At 44.2% G+C, this 23,821-nt stretch overlaps 1 protein-coding gene across 9 annotated transcripts in view; it reads right to left on the bottom strand.

The window, feature by feature from the left end:
- Nucleotides 1-23,821, bottom strand: part of ltbp4 (latent transforming growth factor beta binding protein 4) — a 79,020-nt gene that overhangs the window by 50,939 nt on the left and 4,260 nt on the right. For 7 of the 9 annotated variants that reach the window (XM_075472756.1, XM_075472762.1, XM_075472763.1 and 4 more), the window contains exon 1: nucleotides 2,176-2,656. In XM_075472756.1, coding sequence (XP_075328871.1) covers nucleotides 2,176-2,419 — 244 coding nt within the window. In that variant the 5' untranslated portion in view covers nucleotides 2,420-2,656. Of the gene's footprint in view, nucleotides 1-2,175; nucleotides 2,657-16,290; nucleotides 16,512-23,821 lie in introns of those variants that run through there. The other 2 variants (XM_075472758.1, XM_075472760.1) reach the window with 2 other exon arrangements.

Raw genomic sequence — 23,821 nt, 5'->3', positions numbered from 1 at the left:
CTTCAGTTATCAGGCCCCTCTCTCTGTGGAACCAGCTGCCAGTTTGGGAGGCAGAGCCTTCAGTTATCAGGCCCCTCTCTGTGGAACCAGCTGCCAGTTTGGGAGGCAGAGCCTTCAGTTATCAGGCCCCTCTCTGTGGAACCAGCTGCCAGTTTGGGAGGCAGAGCCTTCAGTTATCAGGCCCCTCTCTGTGGAACCAGCTGCCAGTTTGGGAGGCAGAGCCTTCAGTTATCAGGCCCCTCTCTGTGGAACCAGCTGCCAGTTTGGGAGGCAGAGCCTTCAGTTATCAGGCCCCTCTCTGTGGAACCAGCTGCCAGTTTGGGAGGCAGAGCCTTCGGTTATCAGGCCCCTCTCTGTGGAACCAGCTGCCAGTTTGGGAGGCAGAGCCTTCAGTTATCAGGCCCCTCTCTGAGGAACCAGCTGCCAGTTTGGGAGGCAGAGCCTTCAGTTATCAGGCCCCTCTCTGTGGAACCAGCTGCCAGTTTGGGAGGCAGAGCCTTCGGTTATCAGGCCCCTCTGTGTGGAACCAGCTGCCAGTTTGGGAGGCAGAGCCTTCAGTTATCAGGCCCCTCTCTGTGGAACCAGCTGCCAGTTTGGGAGGCAGAGCCTTCAGTTATCAGGCCCCTCTCTGTGGAACCAGCTGCCAGTTTGGGAGGCAGAGCCTTCAGTTATCAGGCCCCTCTCTGTGGAACCAGCTGCCAGTTTGGGAGGCAGAGCCTTCAGTTATCAGGCCCCTCTCTGTGGAACCAGCTGCCAGTTTGGGAGGCAGAGCCTTCAGTTATCAGGCCCCTCTCTGTGGAAACCAGCTGCCAGTTTGGGAGGCAGAGCCTTCAGTTATCAGGCCCCTCTCTGTGGAACCAGCTGCCAGTTTGGGAGGCAGAGCCTTCAGTTATCAGGCCCCTCTCTGTGGAACCAGCTGCCAGTTTGGGAGGCAGAGCCTTCAGTTATCAGGCCCCTCTCTGAGGAACCAGCTGCCAGTTTGGGAGGCAGAGCCTTCAGTTATCAGGCCCCTCTCTGTGGAACCAGCTGCCAGTTTGGGAGGCAGAGCCTTCAGTTATCAGGCCCCTCTCTGATGGAACCAGCTGCCAGTTTGGGAGGCAGAGCCTTCAGTTATCAGGCCCCTCTCTGTGGAACCAGCTGCCAGTTTGGGAGGCAGAGCCTTCAGTTATCAGGCCCCTCTCTGTGGAACCAGCTGCCAGTTTGGGAGGCAGAGCCTTCAGTTATCAGGCCCCTCTCTGTGGAACCAGCTGCCAGTTTGGGAGGCAGAGCCTTCAGTTATCAGGCCCCTCTCTGTGGAACCAGCTGCCAGTTTGGGAGGCAGAGCTTTCAGTTATCAGGCCCCTCTCTGTGGAACCAGCTGCCAGCTTTGGGAGGCAGAGCCTTCAGTTATCAGGCCCCTCTCTACCTGTAAGACCAGGCTTAAAACTTTCCTTTCTGATAAAGCTTATAGTTAGGGATGGCTCAGGTGACCCTGAAACATCCCATAGTTAAGCTGCTATAGGCCCAGCCTGCTGGGGGAGCTCCCATGATGCACCTCTCCTCCCTCTGCTCTCTTTACTCTCCATGTACACATGACAGATGCAGTAATGTGAACATTTGTCCAAAAAGTCGTTAGATTTCTTTTTATTTCGATAAATAAGTGAGGGTCAGGGTCTGGAGGGATCAGAAAAGTAGCAGAATCTGGTGTCAAAGCTGCTAGTTGTGACCAACCAGTGGACCAATCAGAGCAGACCGTTTCAGGAGGCGGGTCCTTAAAGAAACAGGAGCTAAAATGGAGTATTTCATGAGTTTAATTTATCCAGCGGAGCTCTGAAACCAAACGATGAGCACACTGTTAAACCACAGCTACCAAACCATGTGGAAACATTCAAACAACAAGTCAAACATCGGTCCAACCCTTAAACAGCGGCTTCCAGCTGGCCACACATCAGATAGAACAACTCTACGAACACATGAAGTGATCGACTTTGTACTTCTGGAGTAAAGTTTTCCCAACGTGAACCAGGCAGAGCAGCATCTAGTGGCCGGTGGCGGTATTGCAGGTTAAGGGAAGCCCAACCGTCTGGTTCTTGCTGTTTGCGTAGAAGCAACAAAAATAAAAAAAAGGCCTCTTTATTCGAGGTTAAACCTGCTTCTGTGTTGGTCTTACAGGCAGGAAATAAACTTTGAACTCACAGACTCTGAAGCCTGGTCCGGGGAGCCCGTCCCTGCTGCTGCTGCTGCTGCTACTGCTGCTGCTGTACAGCGTGGTCACGTTGCCCTGCTCGCACTGGTTGACGCATCGCTCCTGGCTGCAGCGCACCTTGCAGACGGTCGGCGTGAACATCACCTGGAACCTCCCTCCTCCTCCTCCCGTCTGCGCGTCGGCCGGCCGGACGGAGGCGAAGGACGCCAGCAGGAAGCAGCAGAGCGGCAGCATGTCGAGCGTTTGCCGTCAGAGTCGGGCAGATTGCTGCATGGCCAGAAACTCCCAAACCTCCCAAACTCTCTGTTCCACTCCTGCTCTGCGGTCAAGTGAAAACAAGAGGCGCAGGGAAAGTGGGAGGAAGAAGAAAACGACCTCCCCCTCCCCGGTTGGTTTGACTCTCCTGAGTGTGAGAGGGGGGAGAGGTAATTGGAAGCAGTGTGCAGCTCTGGGCTGCGCTCCAAGCAAAATGTTTAGCAGGGATCTGGTCCATCAGTCCGAACTGAGAGAGCCAGCTCTGCTGCATGTTAGCATGTTAGCATGAGCAGAGAACAGAGTTTCATAACCGGCTGCAGAGTTTAGAGGATGTCAGGGTGATGATGCAACCCCCGGTTTTAGGTTTCAGGGGGTCGAATTCACCAAATGTCTGCGAGTAGCAGAGCGAGAGGACGGGCCGAGCTTTAGACCTGCAGAGAGACCGAGCTTTAGACCAGCAGAGACCGAGTTTTAGACCTGCAGAGACCGAGCTTTAGACCTGCAGAGACCGAGCTTTAGACCAGCAGAGACCGAGCTTTAGACCAGCAGAGACCGAGCTTTAGACCTGCAGAGAGACCGAGCTTTAGACCAGCAGAGACCGCGCTTTAGACCTGCAGAGACCGAGCTTTAGACCTGCAGAGAGACCGAGCTTTAGACCTGCAGAGACCGAGCTTTAGACCTGCAGAGACCGCGCTTTAGACCTGCAGAGACCGAGCTTTAGACCTGCAGAGAGACCGAGCTTTAGACCAGCAGAGAGACCGAGCTTTAGACCTGCAGAGAGACCGAGCTTTAGACCTGCAGAGAGACCGAGCTTTAGACCTGCAGAGAGACTGAGCTTTAGACCAGCAGAGACCGAGCTTTAGACCTGCAGAGACCGAGCTTTAGACCTGCAGAGAGACCGAGCTTTAGACCTGCAGAGACCGAGCTTTAGACCTGCAGAGAGACCGAGCTTTAGACCAGCAGAGAGACCGAGCTTTAGACCTGCAGAGAGACCGAGCTTTAGACCTGCAGAGAGACTGAGCTTTAGACCTGCAGAGACCGAGCTTTAGACCTGCAGAGACCGAGCTTTAGACCTGCAGAGAGACCGAGCTTTAGACCTGCAGAGACCGAGCTTTAGACCAGCAGAGAGACCGAGCTTTAGACCTGCAGAGACCGAGCTTTAGACCAGCAGAGAGACCGAGCTTTAGACCAGCAGAGAGACCGAGCTTTAGACCTGCAGAGAGACCGAGCTTTAGACCTGCAGAGACCGAGCTTTAGACCTGCAGAGACCGAGTTTTAGACCTGCAGAGACCGAGTTTTAGACCTGCAGAGACCGAGCTTTAGACCAGCAGAGAGACCGAGCTTTAGACCAGCAGAGAGACCGAGCTTTAGACCTGCAGAGAGACCGAGCTTTAGACCTGCAGAGACCGAGCTGTAGACCAGCAGAGAGACCGAGCTTTAGACCTGCAGAGAGACCGAGCTTTAGACCAGCAGAGACCGAGCTTTAGACGTGCAGAGACCGAGCTTTAGACCTGCAGAGACCGAGCTTTAGACCAGCAGAGAGACCGAGCTTTAGACCAGCAGAGACCGAGCTTTAGACCTGCAGAGACCGAGCTTTAGACCAGCAGAGACCGAGCTTTAGACCTGCAGAGACCGAGCTTTAGACCTGCAGAGACCGAGCTTTAGACCTGCAGAGACCGATCTTTAGACCTGCAGAGAGACCGAGCTTTAGACCTGCAGAGAGACCGAGCTTTAGACCTGCAGAGAGACCGAGCTTTAGACCAGCAGAGACCGAGCTTTAGACCTGCAGAGACCGAGCTTTAGACCTGCAGAGAGACCGAGCTTTAGACCTGCAGAGAGACCGAGCTTTAGACCAGCAGAGACCGAGCTTTAGACCTGCAGAGACCGAGCTTTAGACCTGCAGAGAGACCGAGCTTTAGACCTGCAGAGACCGAGCTTTAGACCTGCAGAGACCGAGCTTTAGACCTGCAGAGAGACCGAGCTTTAGACCTGCAGAGACCGAGCTTTAGACCTGCAGAGAGACCGAGCTTTAGACCTGCAGAGACTGAGCTTAAGACCTGCAGAGAGACCGAGCTTTAGACCTGCAGAGACCGAGCTTTAGACCTGCAGAGAGACCGAGCTTTAGACCTGCAGAGACCGAGCTTTAGACCAGCAGAGAGACCGAGCTTTAGACCTGCAGAGACCGAGCTTTAGACCTGCAGCGAGACCGAGCTTTAGACCTGCAGAGACCGAGCTTTAGACCTGCAGCGAGACCGAGCTTTAGACCAGCAGAGAGACCGAGCTTTAGACCAGCAGAGAGACCGAGCTTTAGACCTGCAGAGAGACCGAGCTTTAGACCTGCAGAGAGACCGAGCTTTAGACCTGCAGAGAGACCGAGCTTTAGACCAGCAGAGAGACTGAGCTTTAGACCAGCAGAGACCGAGCTTTAGACCAGCAGAGAGACCGAGCTTTAGACCAGCAGAGAGACCGAGCTTTAGACCTGCAGAGAGACCGAGCTTTAGACCTGCAGAGACCGAGCTTTAGACCTGCAGAGACCGAGCTTTAGACCTGCAGAGAGACCGAGCTTTAGACCTGCAGAGACCGAGCTTTAGACCTGCAGAGACCGAGCTTTAGACCAGCAGAGAGACCGAGCTTTAGACCAGCAGAGACCGAGCTTTAGACCAGCAGAGACCGAGCTTTAGACCAGCTGAGAGACCGAGCTTTAGACCTGCAGAGAGACCGAGCTTTAGACCAGCAGAGAGACCGAGCTTTAGACCTGCAGAGAGACCAAGCTTTAGACCAGCAGAGAGACCGAGCTTTAGACCAGCAGAAACCAAGCTTTAGACCTGCAGAGAGACCGAGCTTTAGACCAGCAGAGAGACCGAGCTTTAGACCTGCAGAGAGACCAAGCTTTAGACCAGCAGAGAGACCGAGCTTTAGACCAGCAGAAACCAAGCTTTAGACCTGCAGAGACTAGGGATGGGAATCGAAAACTGGTTCTTGTTGAGAACCGGTTCCCAGTGTTTCAATTCCTTGGAATCGTTTGGCGATTTTGCAAACGATTCCCTTATCGATTCCAGTGGGCGCGGATGACGTCACCACGCAGCGTTGCGTGGCGAGTCCAGCGCAGCCAACAGTCAACAGTAAACATGGCGCCCAAGCGGTACAAACGCTCGAAAGTTTGGTTACACATCCCTAAAAAAGACGACAACAGGGCAACTTGCAAAGTGAATATTTCACCAAAGGGAGGAAATACTACCAACATGCAATAACTATGTATGAATGATTAACGTTGGTGAATCTGAACCCAGCAACGTTAGCAACGTTAGCATGTCCTCGGCTAACACTGCAGGTAACTAACTAACAAACACTGCCTATCATGTTAGCGCCATTAGCCTCATTGTAAAAGCTGCTGTTAGTAACGGTTAAGGTTAAATGAATGCCTTCTCAGGCATTACATTTAGATGAAATCATGAGAGACAGAGCCTGACTGGCTCAGAGCCAGAGGCTGGTGGTACTACCCCCAGTTCACCTCTACCTCCAGCTTCTCCTTTCACCAGAGCAGGAAGAGTTAAATTACCCAGGCCAGGATAGACCAATGTGGACCTCACCGTTGTTGGGTTTGTGAGGTCATGACTCGTGTTAGTTCTAAACTAAACAAAGTTGATGCTAATCGACCGGTTTGTTGTCCTTTTTCTCCAAATGAGAATCGATAAGGGAACCGACAAAGAACCGAATCATTAAGCAGAATCGAAAATGGAATTGTAGTCGTAAAAATCTCTTCAATTCCCATCCCTACTCGCTTGCTTTATGGTATCCTCCCACCAGAGTCTGGTCCTGATCGATTCTGAACCGTCACCTTATCGTTCAAAATGATTCAAGCCTTGGTACAGGGTTCAATACATGGACCCCCCATGGGGGCCCCAGCGGTGCAATGGGGCTGAACAGAGGCTGGTTGTTCCAGCGAGTGTTTGTCTATGAGCTCATGTTCTGTGAGCTGATGCAAAGCCTGAACCAGCGAGACAAAAACAGGCTGTAAGAAAACAGAAACACTGTGAGCCAATTATAATTGCAGCGTCCACGCTCCAGCTGACCCCCAGAGTCTTACAGCAATGCTTACAGCATTCAGCACAGAAACACAACGATTAATACAGCATCCAGCACAGAAACACAACCATTAATACAGCATCCAGCACAGAAACACAACTATTAATACAGCATCCAGCACAGATACACAACTATTAATACAGCATCCAGCACAGAAACACAACCTTTAATACAGCATCCAGCACAGAAACACAACTATTAATACAGCATCCAGCACAGAAACACAACCTTTAATACAGCATCCAGCACAGAAACACAACTATTAATACAGCATCCAGCACAGATACACAACTATTAATACAGCATCCAGCACAGAAACACAACTATTAATACAGCATCCAGCACAGATACACAACTATTAATACAGCATCCAGCACAGAAACACAACTATTAATACAGCATCCAGCACAGAAACACAACTATTAATACAGCATCCAGCACAGATACACAACTATTAATACAGCATCCAGCACAGAAACACAACTATTAATACAGCATCCAGCACAGAAACACAACCTTTAATACAGCATCCAGCACAGAAACACAACTATTAATACAGCATCCAGCACAGAAACACAACTATTAATACAGCATCCAGCACAGAAACACAACCTTTAATACAGCATCCAGCAAAGAAACACAACTATTAATACAGCATACAGCACAGAAACACAACCATTAATACAGTATCCAGCACAGAAACACAACTATTAATACAGCATCCAGCACAGAAACACAACTATTAATACAGCATCCAGAACAGAAACACAACTATTAATACAGCATCCAGCACAGAAACACAACTATTAATACAGCATCCAGCACAGAGACACAACTATTAATACAGCATCCAGCACAGAAACACAACTATTAATACAGCATCCAGCACAGAAACACAACTATTAATACAGCATCCAGCACAGAAACACAACTATTAATACAGCATCCAGCACAGAAACACAACTATTAATACAGCATCCAGCACAGAAACACAACTATTAATACAGCATCCAGCACAGAAACACAACTATTAATACAGCATCCAGCACAGAAACACAACTATTAATACAGCATCCAGCACAGAAACACAACCTTTAATACAACATCCAGCACAGAAACACAACTATTAATACAGCATCCACCACAGAGACACAACTATTAATACAGAATCCAGCACAGAAACACAACTATTAATACAGCATCCAGCACAGAAACACAACTATTAATACAGCATCCAGCAAAGAAACACAACTATTAATACAGCATCCAGCACAGAAACACAACTATTAATACAGCATCCAGCACAGAAACACAACTATTAATACAGCATCCAGCACAGAAACACAACCTTTAATACAACATCCAGCACAGAAACACAACTATTAATACAGCATCCAGCACAGAAACACAACTATTAATACAGCATCCAGCACAGAAACACAACTATTAATACAGCATCCAGCACAGAAACACAACCATTAATACAGCATCCAGCACAGAAACACAACTATTAATACAGCATCCAGCACAGAAACACAACCTTTAATACAGCATCCAGCACAGAAACACAACTATTAATACAGCATCCAGCACAGAAACACAACTATTAATACAGAATCCAGCACAGAAACACAACTATTAATACAGCATCCAGCACAGAAACACAACTATTAATACAGAATCCAGCACAGAAACACAACTATTAATACAGCATCCAGCACAGAAACACAACTATTAATACAGCATCCAGCAAAGAAACACAACTATTAATACAGCATCCAGCACAGAAACACAACTATTAATACAGCATCCAGCACAAAAACACAACTATTAATACAGCATCCAGCACAGAAACACAACTATTAATACAGCATCCAGCACAGAAACACAACTATTAATACAGCATCCAGCACAGAAACACAACTATTAATACAGCATCCAGCACAGAAACACAACTATTAATACAGCATCCAGCACAGAAACACAACTATTAATACAGCATCCAGCACAGAAACACAACTATTAATACAGCATCCAGCACAGAAACACAACTATTAATACAGCATCCAGCACAGAAACACAACTGTTAATATACAATTCAATTCAATTCAAAAATACTTTATTTATCCCAGAGGGAAATTAAATGTTGATGTAGCTCAATTAAATCAAAGAGTTATTATAGATGCTGATGGCTGTGGGCAGGAAAGATTTCCTGTAGCGGTCCGTTTTGCATCCAAACTGAAGAAGCCTTTGACTGAAGAGACTCTGTTTTCTGATAACAGTCTCATGGAGAGGATGTTCAGGGTTGTCCATAATTCTCTTGATTTTATGCAAAATCCTTCTTTGCATTATTGTCTCCAGAGGTTCCACAGTCGTCCCCAGAACAGAACCAGCCTTCTTTATCAGGTTGTTGAGTCTTTTTAGGTCCCTGCTTCTGACAGATGACGCAAGAGGAAATGACGCTCTCAACAACAGACTTGTAGAATATCTGCAACATCTTGTTGCAAACCTTGAAGGACCTTAGCTTCCTCAAGAAGTACAGTCTGCTCTGTCCTTTCTTGTAGATTGCTTCACTGTTGTGTCTCCAGTCCAGTCTGTTGTCCACATGAACACCAAGGTATTTATATTCCTCAACCACCTCCACTTCTTCTCCCATGATGGAAACAGGGTTTGATCTGACCTTGTTTCTCCTGAAATCTACAATCATCTCCTTTGTTTTGTTAACATTCAAGATGAGATGATTGTTCCCACACCATGCCACAAAGCGGTCCACCAGCTCTCTGTACTCAGCTTCTTGTCCATCTCTGATACACCCGACAACTGCAGAGTCATCTGAATATTTCTGTAGATGACAGGAGTCTGACTTGTACTGGAAGTCTGAAGTGTACAGAGTGAAAAGGAATGGTGAGAGTACAGTCCCCTGTGGTGCTCCTGTGCTGCTGATCACCTGGTTAGACACACAATTCTTCAGTCTGACAAACTGTGGTCTGTTTGTCAGGTAGTCATTAATCCAGGTGATTGTTGAGGCCTCCACCTGATTCTTCTGGAGTTTCAGACTAAGCAGATCAGGCTGGATTGTGTTAAATGCACTGGAGAAATCAAAGAACATGATCCTCACAGTGCTGCCTGCTTTATCCAGATGACAGTGGGTTTGTTGAAGCAGGTGTATGATAGCATCTTCAACTCCAACTCCATGGCGATAAGCAAACTGCAGGGGGTCCTGATATGTGCTGGTTTGCTTACACAGGTGGGTCAACAGGAGTCTCTCCAGGACCTTCATGATGTGGGATGTCAGTGCAACAGGTCTGTAGTCATTGATATCTGAAGGGTGAGTTTTCTTTGGTACCGGAACCAGACAGGATGTCTTCCACAACAGTGGTACCTTCTCTTGGGTCAAGCTAAGGTTGAAAAGGTGTTGCAGAATCCCACAGAGCTGCTCTGCACAGGCCTTCAGGACTCGGGGGCTGACACCATCTGGACCTGCAGCCTTGTTCCGGTTCAGTCTTTCCAACTGCCTCTTCACCTGACTTCTAGAAACAGAAAAGTGGGAGGGGGAGGCAAAGGGGACAGCAGCATCTCCTGATTGGGTTGAAGACAAACTAGTGGAAGCAGAAGAATCCATGACTGAGGTGGAGATGGAGATGTTACAGGAAAGCTGTGGGTCAGAGGAGGGTGGGATGTCTCTTTGGCTGGGAACAGGAGGGGAGGATGGTGAGCTTGTTCCTGAACTGAACCTGTTGAAGAATGTGTTCAGCTCATTTGCTCTGTCCAGACTTCCATCCATCCGATCCTCCCTCTGCTTGAGGCCTGTGATCTTCTTCATTCCTGACCACACATCTCTGATATTGTTCCTCTGCAGTTTACTCTCAAGCTTCTTTCTATACACCTCCTTGCTCTCTCTGATCTTGACTTTGAGCTGCTTCTGTATACTCCTCAGTAACTCCCTGTCTCGCTCCCTAAAGGCTCTTTTTTTCCTGTTCAATAGTTCCTTTAGCTCACTGGTGATCCAGGGTTTGTTATTAGGGAAGCATCTCACTGTTCTGGTGGGGATGGTGTTGTCCACACAGAAGTTTATATAGTCAGTCACACACTCAGTCATGGCATTAATGTCCTCTCCATGTGGCTTACAAAGAGAAATCCAATCGGTTGCATCAAAACAACCCTGTAAGGCTTCTTCAGCTTCATGTGACCACTTTCTAACAGTCCTTTTTGTGACAGGTAGTCTCTGGACAAGGGGTTTATATGCTGAACAGAGAAAAACAAGGTTGTGATCTGATTTACCCAGGGGAGGTCTTGATTTGGAAATGTATGAATCCTTGACATTTGTGTAAAACAAATCCAATGTCTTGTTTTCTCTGGTAGAGCAGCTGACAAACTGTTGAAAAGTTGGCAGTGTAGCAGAGAGTGAGGCATGATTAAAATCACCAGATATTGCCACAAAAGAATTGGGGTGTTGAGTCTGTATCTTAGCAACAACGGAACTGATGACATCACATGCAGTGTCGGCAACAGCTGAGGGTGGAATGTAAACAGCCACCAAAACAACACTGGTGAACTCTCTTGGCAAATAATATGGACGAAAACTTACTGCCAATAGTTCAATGTCAGGACTGCAGAGACGACTCTTCACAGTAACATGTCCTGTGTGACACCATCTGTTGTTGACAAGCACTGCCAATCCACCCCCTTTCCTTTTCCTGCTACTCTTTAAATCTCGATCTGCTCGTACAGTCAGGAAGCCCGGCAGAGAGACGCTGGAGTCGGGTATATGATCCTGCAGCCATGTCTCAGTAAAACACATAATGCTACATTCCCGATATTCTTGCTGAGTCCTTATCAAGGCTAAAAGTTCATCCAACTTGTTAGCTAACGATCTTACATTTCCCATGATGCAGGATGGCAGAGATGGTTTGAACTTCTTCTTTCTTTCTCTCCTCTTTGCTCCTGCTCTGCATCCACGACGCCTCCTTTTCAATTCCAGTGGGATTTCTGGCTTCAGTTGTCGAATTATTTCTGCTTTTCCAATGTTAATCAGCTGCTCCCTGTTGTAAACCACCTTGTTGCTATGGTGATGCATCATGACAAAAGAGTAAAATATACAAAAGTATTGGGAAAAATTAATCCAGCTGCACAGCATCCAAGGCAGGAAGGAACAGTTGTCCAAAAAATGCAATTTCTTCCAAGAAATAACAGGAATGAAATTTAGAAAAAAAGAAAAATCTCAATGTGAGGTACAGAGCTACTCCAACATGCTGCCACCCTCAGCAGCGCATTCTAGAACATATAGCATCCAGCACAGAAACACAACCATTAATACAACATCCAGCACAGAAACACAATTATTAATACAGCATCCAGCACAAAAACACAACTATTAATACAGCATCCAGCACAGAAACACAACTATTAATACAGCATCCAGCACAGAAACACAACCTTTAATACAACATCCAGCACAGAAACACAACTATTAATACAGCATCCAGCACAGAAACACAACTATTAATACAGCATCCAGCACAAAAACACAACTATTAATACAGCATCCAGCACAGAAACACAACTATTAATACAGCATCCAGCACAGAAACACAACTATTAATACAGCATCCAGCACAGAAACACAACTATTAATACAGCATCCAGCACAAAAACACAACTATTAATACAGCATCCAGCACAGAAACACAACTATTAATACAGCATCCAGCACAGAAACACAACTATTAATACAGCATCCAGCACAGAAACACAACTATTAATACAGCATCCAGCACAAAAACACAACTATTAATACAGCATCCAGCACAGAAACACAACTATTAATACAGCATCCAGCACAAAAACACAACTATTAATACAGCATCCAGCACAGAAACACAACTATTAATACAGCATCCAGCACAGAAACACAACCTTTAATACAACATCCAGCACAGAAACACAATTATTAATACAGCATCCAGCACAAAAACACAACTATTAATACAGCATCCAGCACAGAAACACAACTATTAATACAGCATCCAGCACAGAAACACAACCTTTAATACAACATCCAGCACAGAAACACAACTATTAATACAGCATCCAGCACAGAAACACAACTATTAATACAGCATCCAGCACAAAAACACAACTATTAATACAGCATCCAGCACAGAAACACAACTATTAATACAGCATCCAGCACAGAAACACAACTATTAATACAGCATCCAGCACAGAAACACAACTATTAATACAGCATCCAGCACAAAAACACAACTATTAATACAGCATCCAGCACAGAAACACAACTGTTAATACAGCATCCAGCACAGAAACACAACCATTAATACAGCATCCAGCACAGAAACACAACTATTAATACAGCATCCAGCACAGAAACACAACTATTAATACAGCATCCAGCACAGAAACACAACTGTTAATACAGCATCCAGCACAGAAACACAACCATTAATACAGCATCCAGCACAGAAACACAACTATTAATACAGCATCCAGCACAGAAACACAACTATTAATACAGCATCCAGCACAGAAACACAACCATTAATACAGCATCCAGCACAGAAACACAACTATTAATACAGCATCCAGCACAGAAACACAACTATTAATACAGCATCCAGCACAAAAACACAACCATTAATACAGCATCCAGCACAGAAACACAACCATTAATACAGCATCCAGCACAGAAACACAACTATTAATACAGCATCCAGCACAGAAACACAACTATTAATACAGCATCCAGCACAGAAACACAACCATTAATACAGCATCCAGCACAGAAACACAACTATTAATACAGCATCCAGCACAGAAACACAACTGTTAATATAGCATCCAGAACAAAACACAACTATTAATACAGCATCCGGCACAGAAACACAACTATTAATACAGCATCCAGCACAGAAACACAACTATTAATACAGCATCCAGCACAGAAACACAACTATTAATACAGCATCCGGCACAGAAACACAACTATTAATACAGCATCCAGCACAGAAACACAACTATTAATACAGCATCCAGCACAGAAACACAACTATTAATACAGCATCCAGCACAGAAACACAACTATTAATACAGCATCCAGCACAGAAACACAACTATTAATACAGCATCCAGCACAAAAACACAACTATTAATACAGCATCCAGCACAGAAACACAACTATTAATACAGCATCCAGCACAGAAACGCAACCATTAATACAGCATCCAGCACAGAAACACAACTATTAATACAGCATACAGCACAGAAACACAACTATTAATACAGCATCCAGCAAAGAAACACAATCATTAATACAGCATCCAGCACAGAAACACAACTATTAATACAGCATCCAGCACAGAAACACAACTGTTAATACAGCATCCAGCACAGAAACACAACTATTAATACAGCATCCAGCAAAGAAACACAATCATTAATACAGCATCCAGCACAGAAACACAACTATTAATACAGCATCCAGCACAGAAACACAACTATTAATACAGCATCCAGCACAGAAACACAATCATTAATACAGTATCCAGCACAGAAACACAACTATTAATACAGCATCCAGCACAGAAACACAACTATTAATACAGCATCCAGCACAGAAACACAACTATTAATACAGCATCCAGCACAGAAACACAACTATTAATACAACATCCAGCACAGAAACACAACTATTAATACAGTATCCAGCACAAAAACACAACTATTAATACAGTATCCAGCACAAAAACACAACCATTAATACAGCATCCAGCGCAGAAACACAACCATTAATACAGCATCCAGCACAGAAACACAACCATTAATACAGCATCCAGCACAGAAACACAATCATTAATACAGTATCCAGCACAGAAACACAATCATTAATACAGTATCCAGCACAGAAACACAACTATTAATACAACATCCAGCACAAAAACACAACTATTAATACAGCATCCAGCACAAAAACACAACCATTAATACAGCATCCAGCGCAGAAACACAACTATTAATACAGCATCCAGCACAGAAACACAACTATTAATACAGCATCCAGCACAGAAACACAACTATTAATACAGCATCCAGCACAGAAACACAACTATTAAAAGGCCTGATAACAGAGTAAAACTGGGCTACCGAACTGAACATTTACTTCGATTTTTCAGTCCATATAAGGTGTAAAATGTAATGATGTCACCTGGTTTAATGTTCTGTTTTAGTCACAGGCAGATTAAATCATGATTCTTTTTCGTTTGCACATCCCACCTGAGGTCCAACCGGACCGAAGACATCTCAGAAACTGTTCGGTGACCTCTGACCCCCCGGTCCGAGGTCAGTCCCCCCCACAGCTGAACAATGACAGGAACTGTTTACTGGTGCAATCGCAGCGATCAGCTCAGCTCAGCTTATCTGAAGCACACAGTAAAAACCAGGCTGTCGGCTCCACCAACACACCGTGGATGGAAATGTACGCACCAACATATCAGCCCAACACTGGTTATTCTAGCAAATAATGACCCAAGTGTTGTGGTATGTGTGTTAAGTGTGCTGTAAGATCCTGCTAATAGGTCCAAACATGAGCCCGTCTGCTCTACGTCAAACATCACACAGTAAATATTCACACTAAAGGCCGGCCATGAGGGGGGGGGGGATCAGTACAGTCCACTGATATTCAAAATATGAAGTTCCTGAGACTAAATACCAACAATGCAAAAATCACAACTAACTGGCTAATTTCAGGGAAGCGAACACCATGTTTGTGTAAACTCTGTGACACAACAATGTAGCTTAACATGAAATGTTTGCTAGCTAACTAGCAAACAATAGATATAGGCTGCATACTTCCATACTTCATACTGCATACTGCATACTGCATACTGCATACTACATACTGATCGATCAGACAGTATGCAGAGCGTTTACCCACAATGCATTTCGCTCCTGCCTGAGCCGAAATCAGCCGGCCTGAAGCTGATTTCCCTTAAGCTCTAAACTCTATAAACTTTAGCAACATTTGAAACATTTTCAGGTGAGAAAGTAGTCGTTTAGATCCCCAACGTGTTGAAAACCTCACAAAATACCGGCTGTTTACAATTTTGTTCCCACGAATTCGGCGCTACTAAAGCTAGCCGCAGTGAGCAACGCACTTCCTGTTATTTTCACAAAATAAAATACCCATTGCCTTTTATCATAGGGAAAGCCATTACCATACAATCGGCGCTTTTGTTTTGAAAACAGGAAGTGAACCTACCCTCGTTGTAGCTAGCTTGAAACTGCCGTTTTGACAGGAAATGACGATCGGCGACATCACGTTACGTTGCATCTTGGGTAGTTTGAGTATGAGTAGTAACCTCATGATGCATACCCAACATTTAGGAGAATCTAGTATGCATCCGGGAACTTCTCGCTTACTCAAACTCACATACTAACTCAGAAAGTTAGTAGGAGTAGTAGGAGAAGTATGCGGTTTCGAACACAGCCATAGAATGTTATGTGCATATGTCTATCAAGAATATAGAATACAGAAGGCCAAACAAGATGTTTTTAGCATGCTACCACCAGAAATGATGTGTGTTAGCTTGATGCTCGCTAGCTTCGAGGTTTGTTAGGCTGTGGTGGTTTTTTGTTTAAACAAAAACTTGTATACGAGTAGAGCTGATGCAGAAACAATCGTGTTAGTCTGACCAAAATCTGAGCAACAAAGTTGATAAATGATAAATCTAAGTGTTGCATGGACGGACCTGTGGGAGCAGCGAGGTGGACGGCGCTCCGGCCTCTCTGAGGGTGGAAAGTCATCCGGTTGGTTTTCACCGAGGACGAAGACGAAGAGTTGGAAAAGGAGGAGAGGGCGCCCAGCTTCTTCTTCTCCTTTGTGATGTGCTTCATCAGCAGGGCGGCCATGTTGCCTCCTCCTCCGCCTGATGAAGTCTTCCTCAGCAGCAGCGCCTGGGCCTCCATCAGACTGTCACATTAAGAAAAACACACAGGAGACATTAACAGAAACACAGGAGACATTCAGTGATGGCAGGAGGTAAACCGAGGTTTTATCAGGAAATATTAAAACCATCAGGTCCTCAGCAGGTGGAAAAACTCAGGGAATCCAACCTCAGATTAACACAAAACACATTACACCGAGTCATTATTTACCAAACAAACACTAAATCTAAATGTTAAACACTGAGGACACAAAAAGCCTCCTTCAGATTCCAAAGGAGGAAGTCCTTAAAGTCCTTTAAAGGATCCTGGGAACAGGATCAGTCCTTCGGTGAGATATTATGATGTGGACTGGAGGCAGATTCAGGAATTGTACGCTGGATTTAGCGTAGCGCTGTTAGAACGGGCTAAAAACTGCCAAAAAAAGAGATGAAAAACTAATTATTAGGGCTGTCGATCAATTTGAATATTCAATAACGATTAATTGCGGGATTGCTCATAGTTAACTCTCGATTAATCGCACGATTGCTCATAGTTAACTCGCGATTAATCACATGATTGCTCATAGTTAACTCGCGATTAATCGCAAAATAATCAGAGTATTTTTAAAGCTCTTATCAACTTAGGAGCGGACGAATATATGCTGATTCATGCAAATAAATATTACATTTATAGCTGCAACGATCCAAAAGAAACTGTCCTGAACGTTCAATGAGCCATCGATGATGAACGTTTCCAGGCGTCCATCACGACTGGAGCTTAAAGGGACAGTTCGCCTCTTCTGACATGAAGCTGTATGACATCCCATATCAGCAACATCATTTATGAACATCTTCTTACCCCCTGCTGCGTCCTGTGAGCAGAGTTCCAGCCTCGTTTTGGTGTTGATGAAGGTAGTCCGGCTAGTTGGCTAGTTGGGGTAAGAAAATGTTCATAAATGATGTTGCTAATATGGGATGTCATACAGCTTCATGTCAAAAGAGGCGAACTATCCCTTTAAGGGAGGTTAGGACCTCCAGAGGGAGGAAGCGATGATGATAAAAGGCTTTATTACAAACTAAAAGTGGGAGAAAACACAAGATGCCACCACAAAAACTCATCCCGGTAAGCTCCTCGCTCTGTGCAGAAGCCAACAGGTGGAACGGCTTAAAAGAAATATTCTGAGGACCAAAGCTGTCGAGCAGAGAGTAACAGCCTGTGAGATCATCCATCTGGGGCTCTTTATGGAAAACATTTGTTATTTTTATACGACCAGTTCACTCCCGTCTGCCTCTCATGCCTCTACCTTTGGGTTCTGACAGGGCAACAATTTAAAATGTTTAATCTAATTAATCGTATGATTTCCCTGATTAATCAAGATTAATCGCATTTGTACGCAGAATCCAAAAGTAGCGTATAGCTTTTAGCATTTAGCTTTATTTTAAATGTGCTGCCATATGAATGAAAGTGCCATAACATTTGTTGTGCAAACACACTTTTAACATCAGCATCTTTCTGTAGTTCTTATGTAGAAGCCTCGCTCCACTGTCTGTTTCCTTGAATGACTTGCTGCTATCAGTTGTGTGTTTTGCCTTTAAGTGATATTTTAGACTGGAACTACTACGCTGAGAAGACAATTCAACTTGGCAGTGTTTACAGATGACTTTGGTTCTGTCGACTCCGCCGTCTGGAAGAACTTTAACATGAAAATGGCCGAGTAAAAGTTCCGTACCCTTCTCCATGTTTGGTGGATCCGCCGATTACTTTCTTTTCCTGTTCCACAGCAGACAGCAGCAGACTTTTACAAAATAAAAGCCTGTGAGCAACAGACTTTTACAAAATAAAAGCCTGTGAGAAACAGACTTTTACAAAATAAAAGCCTGTGAGCAACAGACTTTTACAAAATAAAAGCCTGTGAGAAACAGACTTTTACAAAATAAAAGCCTGTGAGAAACAGACTTTTACAAAATAAAAGCCTGTGAGAAACAGACTTTTACAAAATAAAAGCCTGCGAGCAACAGACTTTTACAAAATAAAAGCCTGTGAGAAACAGACTTTTACAAAATAAAAGCCTGTGAGCAACAGACTTTTACAAAATAAAAGCCTGTGAGCAACAGACTTTTACAAAATAAAAGCCTGTGAGCAACAGACTTTTACAAAATAAAAGCCTGTGAGAAACAGACTTTTACAAAATAAAAGCCTGTGAGAAACAGACTTTTACAAAATAAAAGCCTGCGAGCAACAGACTTTTACAAAATAAAAGCCTGCGAGCAACAGACTTTTACAAAATAAAAGCCTGTGAGCAACAGACTTTTACAAAATAAAAGCCTGTGAGAAACAGACTTTTACAAAATAAAAGCCTGTGAGAAACAGACTTTTACAAAATAAAAGCCTGCGAGCAACAGACTTTTACAAAATAAAAGCCTGTGAGCAACAGACTTTTACAAAATAAAAGCCTGTGAGCAACAGACTTTTACAGAATAAAAGCCTGTGAGCGACAGACTTTTACAAAATAAAAGCCTGTGAGCGACAGACTTTTACAGAATAAAAGCCTGTGAGCGACAGACTTTTACAAAATAAAAGCCTGTGAGCGACAGACTTTTACAAAATAAAATAAATTATTTTTTTTTAAATAATAATAATAATAAAAACTGCGTTAATATCGCGATAAAATATTTGTCGGCATTAAATAATTATCGAGTTAAAGGTGGGGTATGAGATGTTTTCTGGAGCATTTTTTATCATATTGTCTGAAAACCTCCTCACGACCCCATTGCACCCACTAAAATTTTTTTAAATCTTTTAGTCCATTGTAGAGGGTGTAGCAAGAGGAAATGTCTGACCAATAGAAGTAATGATGAGAGTTACTTCTACTGGATTCTGACATGCCAATCAGCTGTCAGCCCCCCTCTCCCCCCCCCTGCGCGTTCACAGACTCGTGACTGGTTCACGTGTTTTGAAGGCGTGGTTTCGAGGGGTGGGCTGAAGGGAGAGGCAAGGTTGTGTATTTTCAAAAATATAGCTGGCAGGAACCGTTTTTCCAAGATCTCAGACCCCACCTTTAACGCGATAATAACGAGTTAACTCGCCCAGCCCTAGTTCCGGCCCTGTTTGCAGCTCCTTGGTGGGGCAGCACAGAGCCTGGGGGGGGGGGGGGGTAAAGAGGCCTCCTCCTGATGGAAGACAGTCCTGCTGCAGCTCACATTAATCAGCCGGAGCACACAGCTGATAACGGGCTGCCGCCCACAGACGCCCGGCTGTCTCAGTCCAGTTTATCTTTCAGCCCTGTTGTGTGTCTGAAGGCAAACGTTGCAGCTGCTGGTGGCTGTTTACGAGGACGCTGAGGGCAGATAAAACTGCACCGGAGGGGTCTGAACATCATGTTCCAGCCTCAAAACGTCACTTTAGATTTAACTCAGGCCAGAAAGAAGAAGGAACCAAACTTTGGACCTTTTTCTAACCCTCTGGAGGCCATTTGGTCATCGACTCGTCTGTGAATTATTCTGTTCAACGTGAGGATTAGAAAGGTTGGACTGAGATGTTACCTCTCTTACCAGAGTCTGATCCAGAGTCTGATCCAGTCCTCCTTTCTTTATGACTTCCCTGTAACCTTTAAAGTGTCCTGATCAGCAGTTCTGCAGCTCCCTGAAGCTCTCTCAGAGTTTCTCTTTGGACATTTCCTGCTTCTTCCCTAATCTTCCGTCCAGTCCTTGTACCTGAGCATCTTCAGAGGAATGTGTTGTTTCTTTGTTAAGCCACTTAACTCTGAGCTGTGAACCATTCAGGCAGGAAAAAAGGCTCCTAACTCAAGGGATGAACCAGTGTTGTGTCCAACTGAGCAAAGAAGCCGTTTTAAACTGGATCTTTAGGCACTTTGTTCCCAGCAGCCTGTCACAGAGACACATCATTTGTTCCCATTTCTTTAGCTGCATCTCTGAATAACAGCTTCATAGTTTCAACTTTTTTGTACATTTACGTTAAAACTGCTTTCAGTTACCAAAAGAGTCAAATTAATATAAGAAATTCAGTTTAAAAAAAATCCCAATCCTTAAAATTAATGTTATCACGTCTAAAAGTATCAAAAAAACAAACAAACATGAGATCCATCAGTATGAGAGTAAGACCATCATTTAACCGGGGATGCTACAGAAAGCTCGTCTGAGAGGGTTCAGGCTGTGCTGGAGGAGAAAGGAGCTCAGAGCAGATATTCACTTTAAAGCTGCTCAGAACTGAACTAACTCTGGTTCTGCCTCAGATTCTGGATTTATGTTCATGTTGGAACATGTTTCAGTGAATCTCTGCAGCTGTTACCATGGAAACATCTGCAGATATTCACTTTAAAGCTGCTCAGAACTGAACTAACTCTGGTTCTGCCTCAGATTCTGGGTTTATGTTCATGTTGGAACATGTTTCAGTGAATCTCTGCAGCTGTTACCATGGAAACATCTGCAGATATTCACTTTAAAGCTGCTCAGAACTGAAGGACGACTACATAAACTTTACTCCAGCAGCACTTGACTCTCTTGTTGACAGCACTATAGTTTCAATGCGTACAGCACTGGACAATGTTGCCCCTCTGAAAAGGAAGGTAATCAGTCAGAAGAGGCTGGCTCCTTGGTATAATTCACAGCTGCGTGCTTTAAAGCAGACTGCAAGAAAGCTGGAGAGACAGTGGCGTTCCTCTAATTTAGAAGAGTCTCAGTTAGTCTGGAAAGATAGTTTAACAATGTATAAGAAAGCCCTTCGTAAAGCTAGAACTGCTTATTATTCATCATTGATAGAAGAGAATAAGAATAATCCCAGGTTTCTTTTCAGCGCTGTAGCCAGTCTGACTAAGAGTCCGAGCTCTGCTGAGCCAGTTATTCCTTTAACTCTCAGCAGTGATGATTTCATGAGCTTCTTTATTAATAAAATTGTTTCTATCAGAGAGAAGATTGATGGAGTCCTTCCCACTATCATCAGTGATGTATCATCAAGTACAGCAGCTTTAGAAGTATCTTTAGAACCTGATTTGTATTTAGACGGCTTCTGTCCAGTTGATCTCTCTGAACTAACAACAGCAATAGTCTCTTCTAAACCATCAACTTGTGTTTTAGACCCAATCCCAACCAGACTGTTCAAGGAGGTTTTCCCATTAATTGACACTTCCATATTGGATTTGATCAATCTGTCTTTGTTGACAGGATATGTGCCTCAGCCTTTTAAGGTTGCTGTAATTAAACCTTTACTTAAAAAACCTACTCTTGATTCAGAAGTGTTGGCTCATTATAGACCTATATCCAATCTCCCTTTTATGTCTAAAGTTCTTGAAAAAATAGTTGCAGCTCAGCTTTGTGATCATTTACACAGAAATAATCTGTTTGAAGAGTTTCAGTCAGGATTCAGAGTGCATCATAGCACAGAAACTGCACTGCTGAAAGTTACCAATGATCTCCTCTTAGCCTCTGATAGCGGACTTGTGTCTGTGCTTGTCCTGTTGGATCTCAGTGCTGCATTTGATACGGTCGATCACAGTATCTTATTACACAGACTTGAACATGTTATTGGGATTAAAGGAACTGCATTAGGCTGGTTTAAATCATATTTATCTGATAGATTTCAGTTTGTTCTTGTAAACGAAGAATCTTCCTCACACACCAGAGTAAGTCATGGAGTTCCCCAGGGTTCTGTGCTTGGACCGATTCTTTTTACTTTATACATGCTTCCATTAGGTAACATTATTAGACAGCATGGCATAAATTTCCATTGCTATGCTGATGATACTCAGCTGTACTTATCTATAAAACCAGATGAAACCAATAGGTTGGTCAGACTACAAGCATGTCTTAAAGACATAAAGACCTGGATGACTCAGAACTGTCTGCTGCTAAATTCATACAAACTGAAGTCGTTATCTTTGGACCTGAGCGTTTCAGGGAGAAATTGTCTAGCTATATAGTTACTCTAGATGGTATTTCCTTGGCTTCTAGTTCTACAGTGAGGAACCTTGGAGTTATTTTTGACCAGAACTTATCATTTGACTCGCATATAAAACAGGTTTCTAGGACTGCCTTCTTTCACCTTCGTAATATTGTTAAAATCAGGAACATCTTGTCTCAGAGTGATGCAGAAAAACTAATTCATGCATTTGTTACTTCAAGATTGGACTACTGTAATTCTTTATTATTGGGCTGTCCTACATATTCTCTGAAAAGCCTTCAGTTGATCCAAAATGCTGCAGCCAGAGTTCTGATGAGAACTAACAGCAGAGATCATATTTCTCCAGTTTTAGCTTCTCTTCATTGGCTCCCTGTTAAATTCAGAATAGAATTTAAGATTCTTCTCCTCACATATAAAGCTCTTAATGACCGAGCTCCATCATATCTTAAAGATCTCATTGTAAGATATTTTCCTAACAGAGCACTTCGTTCCCAAACTGCAGGTTTACTTGAGGTTCCCAGAGTTTCTAAAAGTAGAATGGGAGGCAGAGCCTTCAGTTATCAGGCCCCTCTCTGTGGAATAAGCTGCCAGTAAATGTCCGGGAAGCAGACACCCTTTCCACTTTTAAGACCAGGCTTAAAACTTTCCTTTTTGATAAAGCTTATAGTTAGGGATGGCTCAGGTGATCCTGAAACATCCCATAGTTGCTGCTATAGGCCTAGACTGCTGGGGGGCCTCATCTGACACACCTTTCCTCACTTTACTCTCTTTATGTATATGTGATATTATTGTGGTCATTAACTCGTGTTTCCCTGTTCCAACAGGTATCCTTTGAATGGTGTTACAGTGCCGCCGTCGCGGTGGCCCTCCCCCCCTTTCTGTCTTCTCAAACCCCAGCTGGTCGAGGCGGATGGCCACCCTTCCTGAGTCTGGTTCTGCCAGAGGTTTCTTCCTGTTAAAAGGGAGTCGTTTCTCTCCACAGTCGCCTCAGGCACGCCGCTCAGGCCGGGAGATTGGACCGAAAAACAAAAAGTTTTCAGTGCAATCTGTTGGTTTTCTTAGCTAGGAAATTGTTTTTGAATTGGCTCTATATGAACGAATTGGATTATTTTATGAATTATGATTATTATTAATTAATTGAATTCCAATTGGCTTGAATTGGACTTACTATCTAAGTGCCTTGAGATGACATTTGTTGTATTTGGCGCTATATAAATAAAAATGAATTGAATTGAATTGAATTGAACTAACTCTGGTTCTGCCTCAGATTCTGGGTTTATGTTCATGTTGGAACATGTTTCAGTGAATCTCTGCAGCTGTTACCATGGAAACATCTGCAGATATTCACTTTAAAGCTGCTCAGAACTGAACTAACTCTGGTTCTGCCTCAGATTCTGGGTTTATGTTCATGTTGGAACATGTTTCAGTGAATCTCTGCAG

This window comes from Odontesthes bonariensis, chromosome 9, assembly GCF_027942865.1.
Source record: "Odontesthes bonariensis isolate fOdoBon6 chromosome 9, fOdoBon6.hap1, whole genome shotgun sequence".
In the NCBI taxonomy this organism is placed as follows: domain Eukaryota; kingdom Metazoa; phylum Chordata; class Actinopteri; order Atheriniformes; family Atherinopsidae; genus Odontesthes; species Odontesthes bonariensis.
This window is presented reverse-complemented; position numbering and strand designations above follow the sequence as displayed.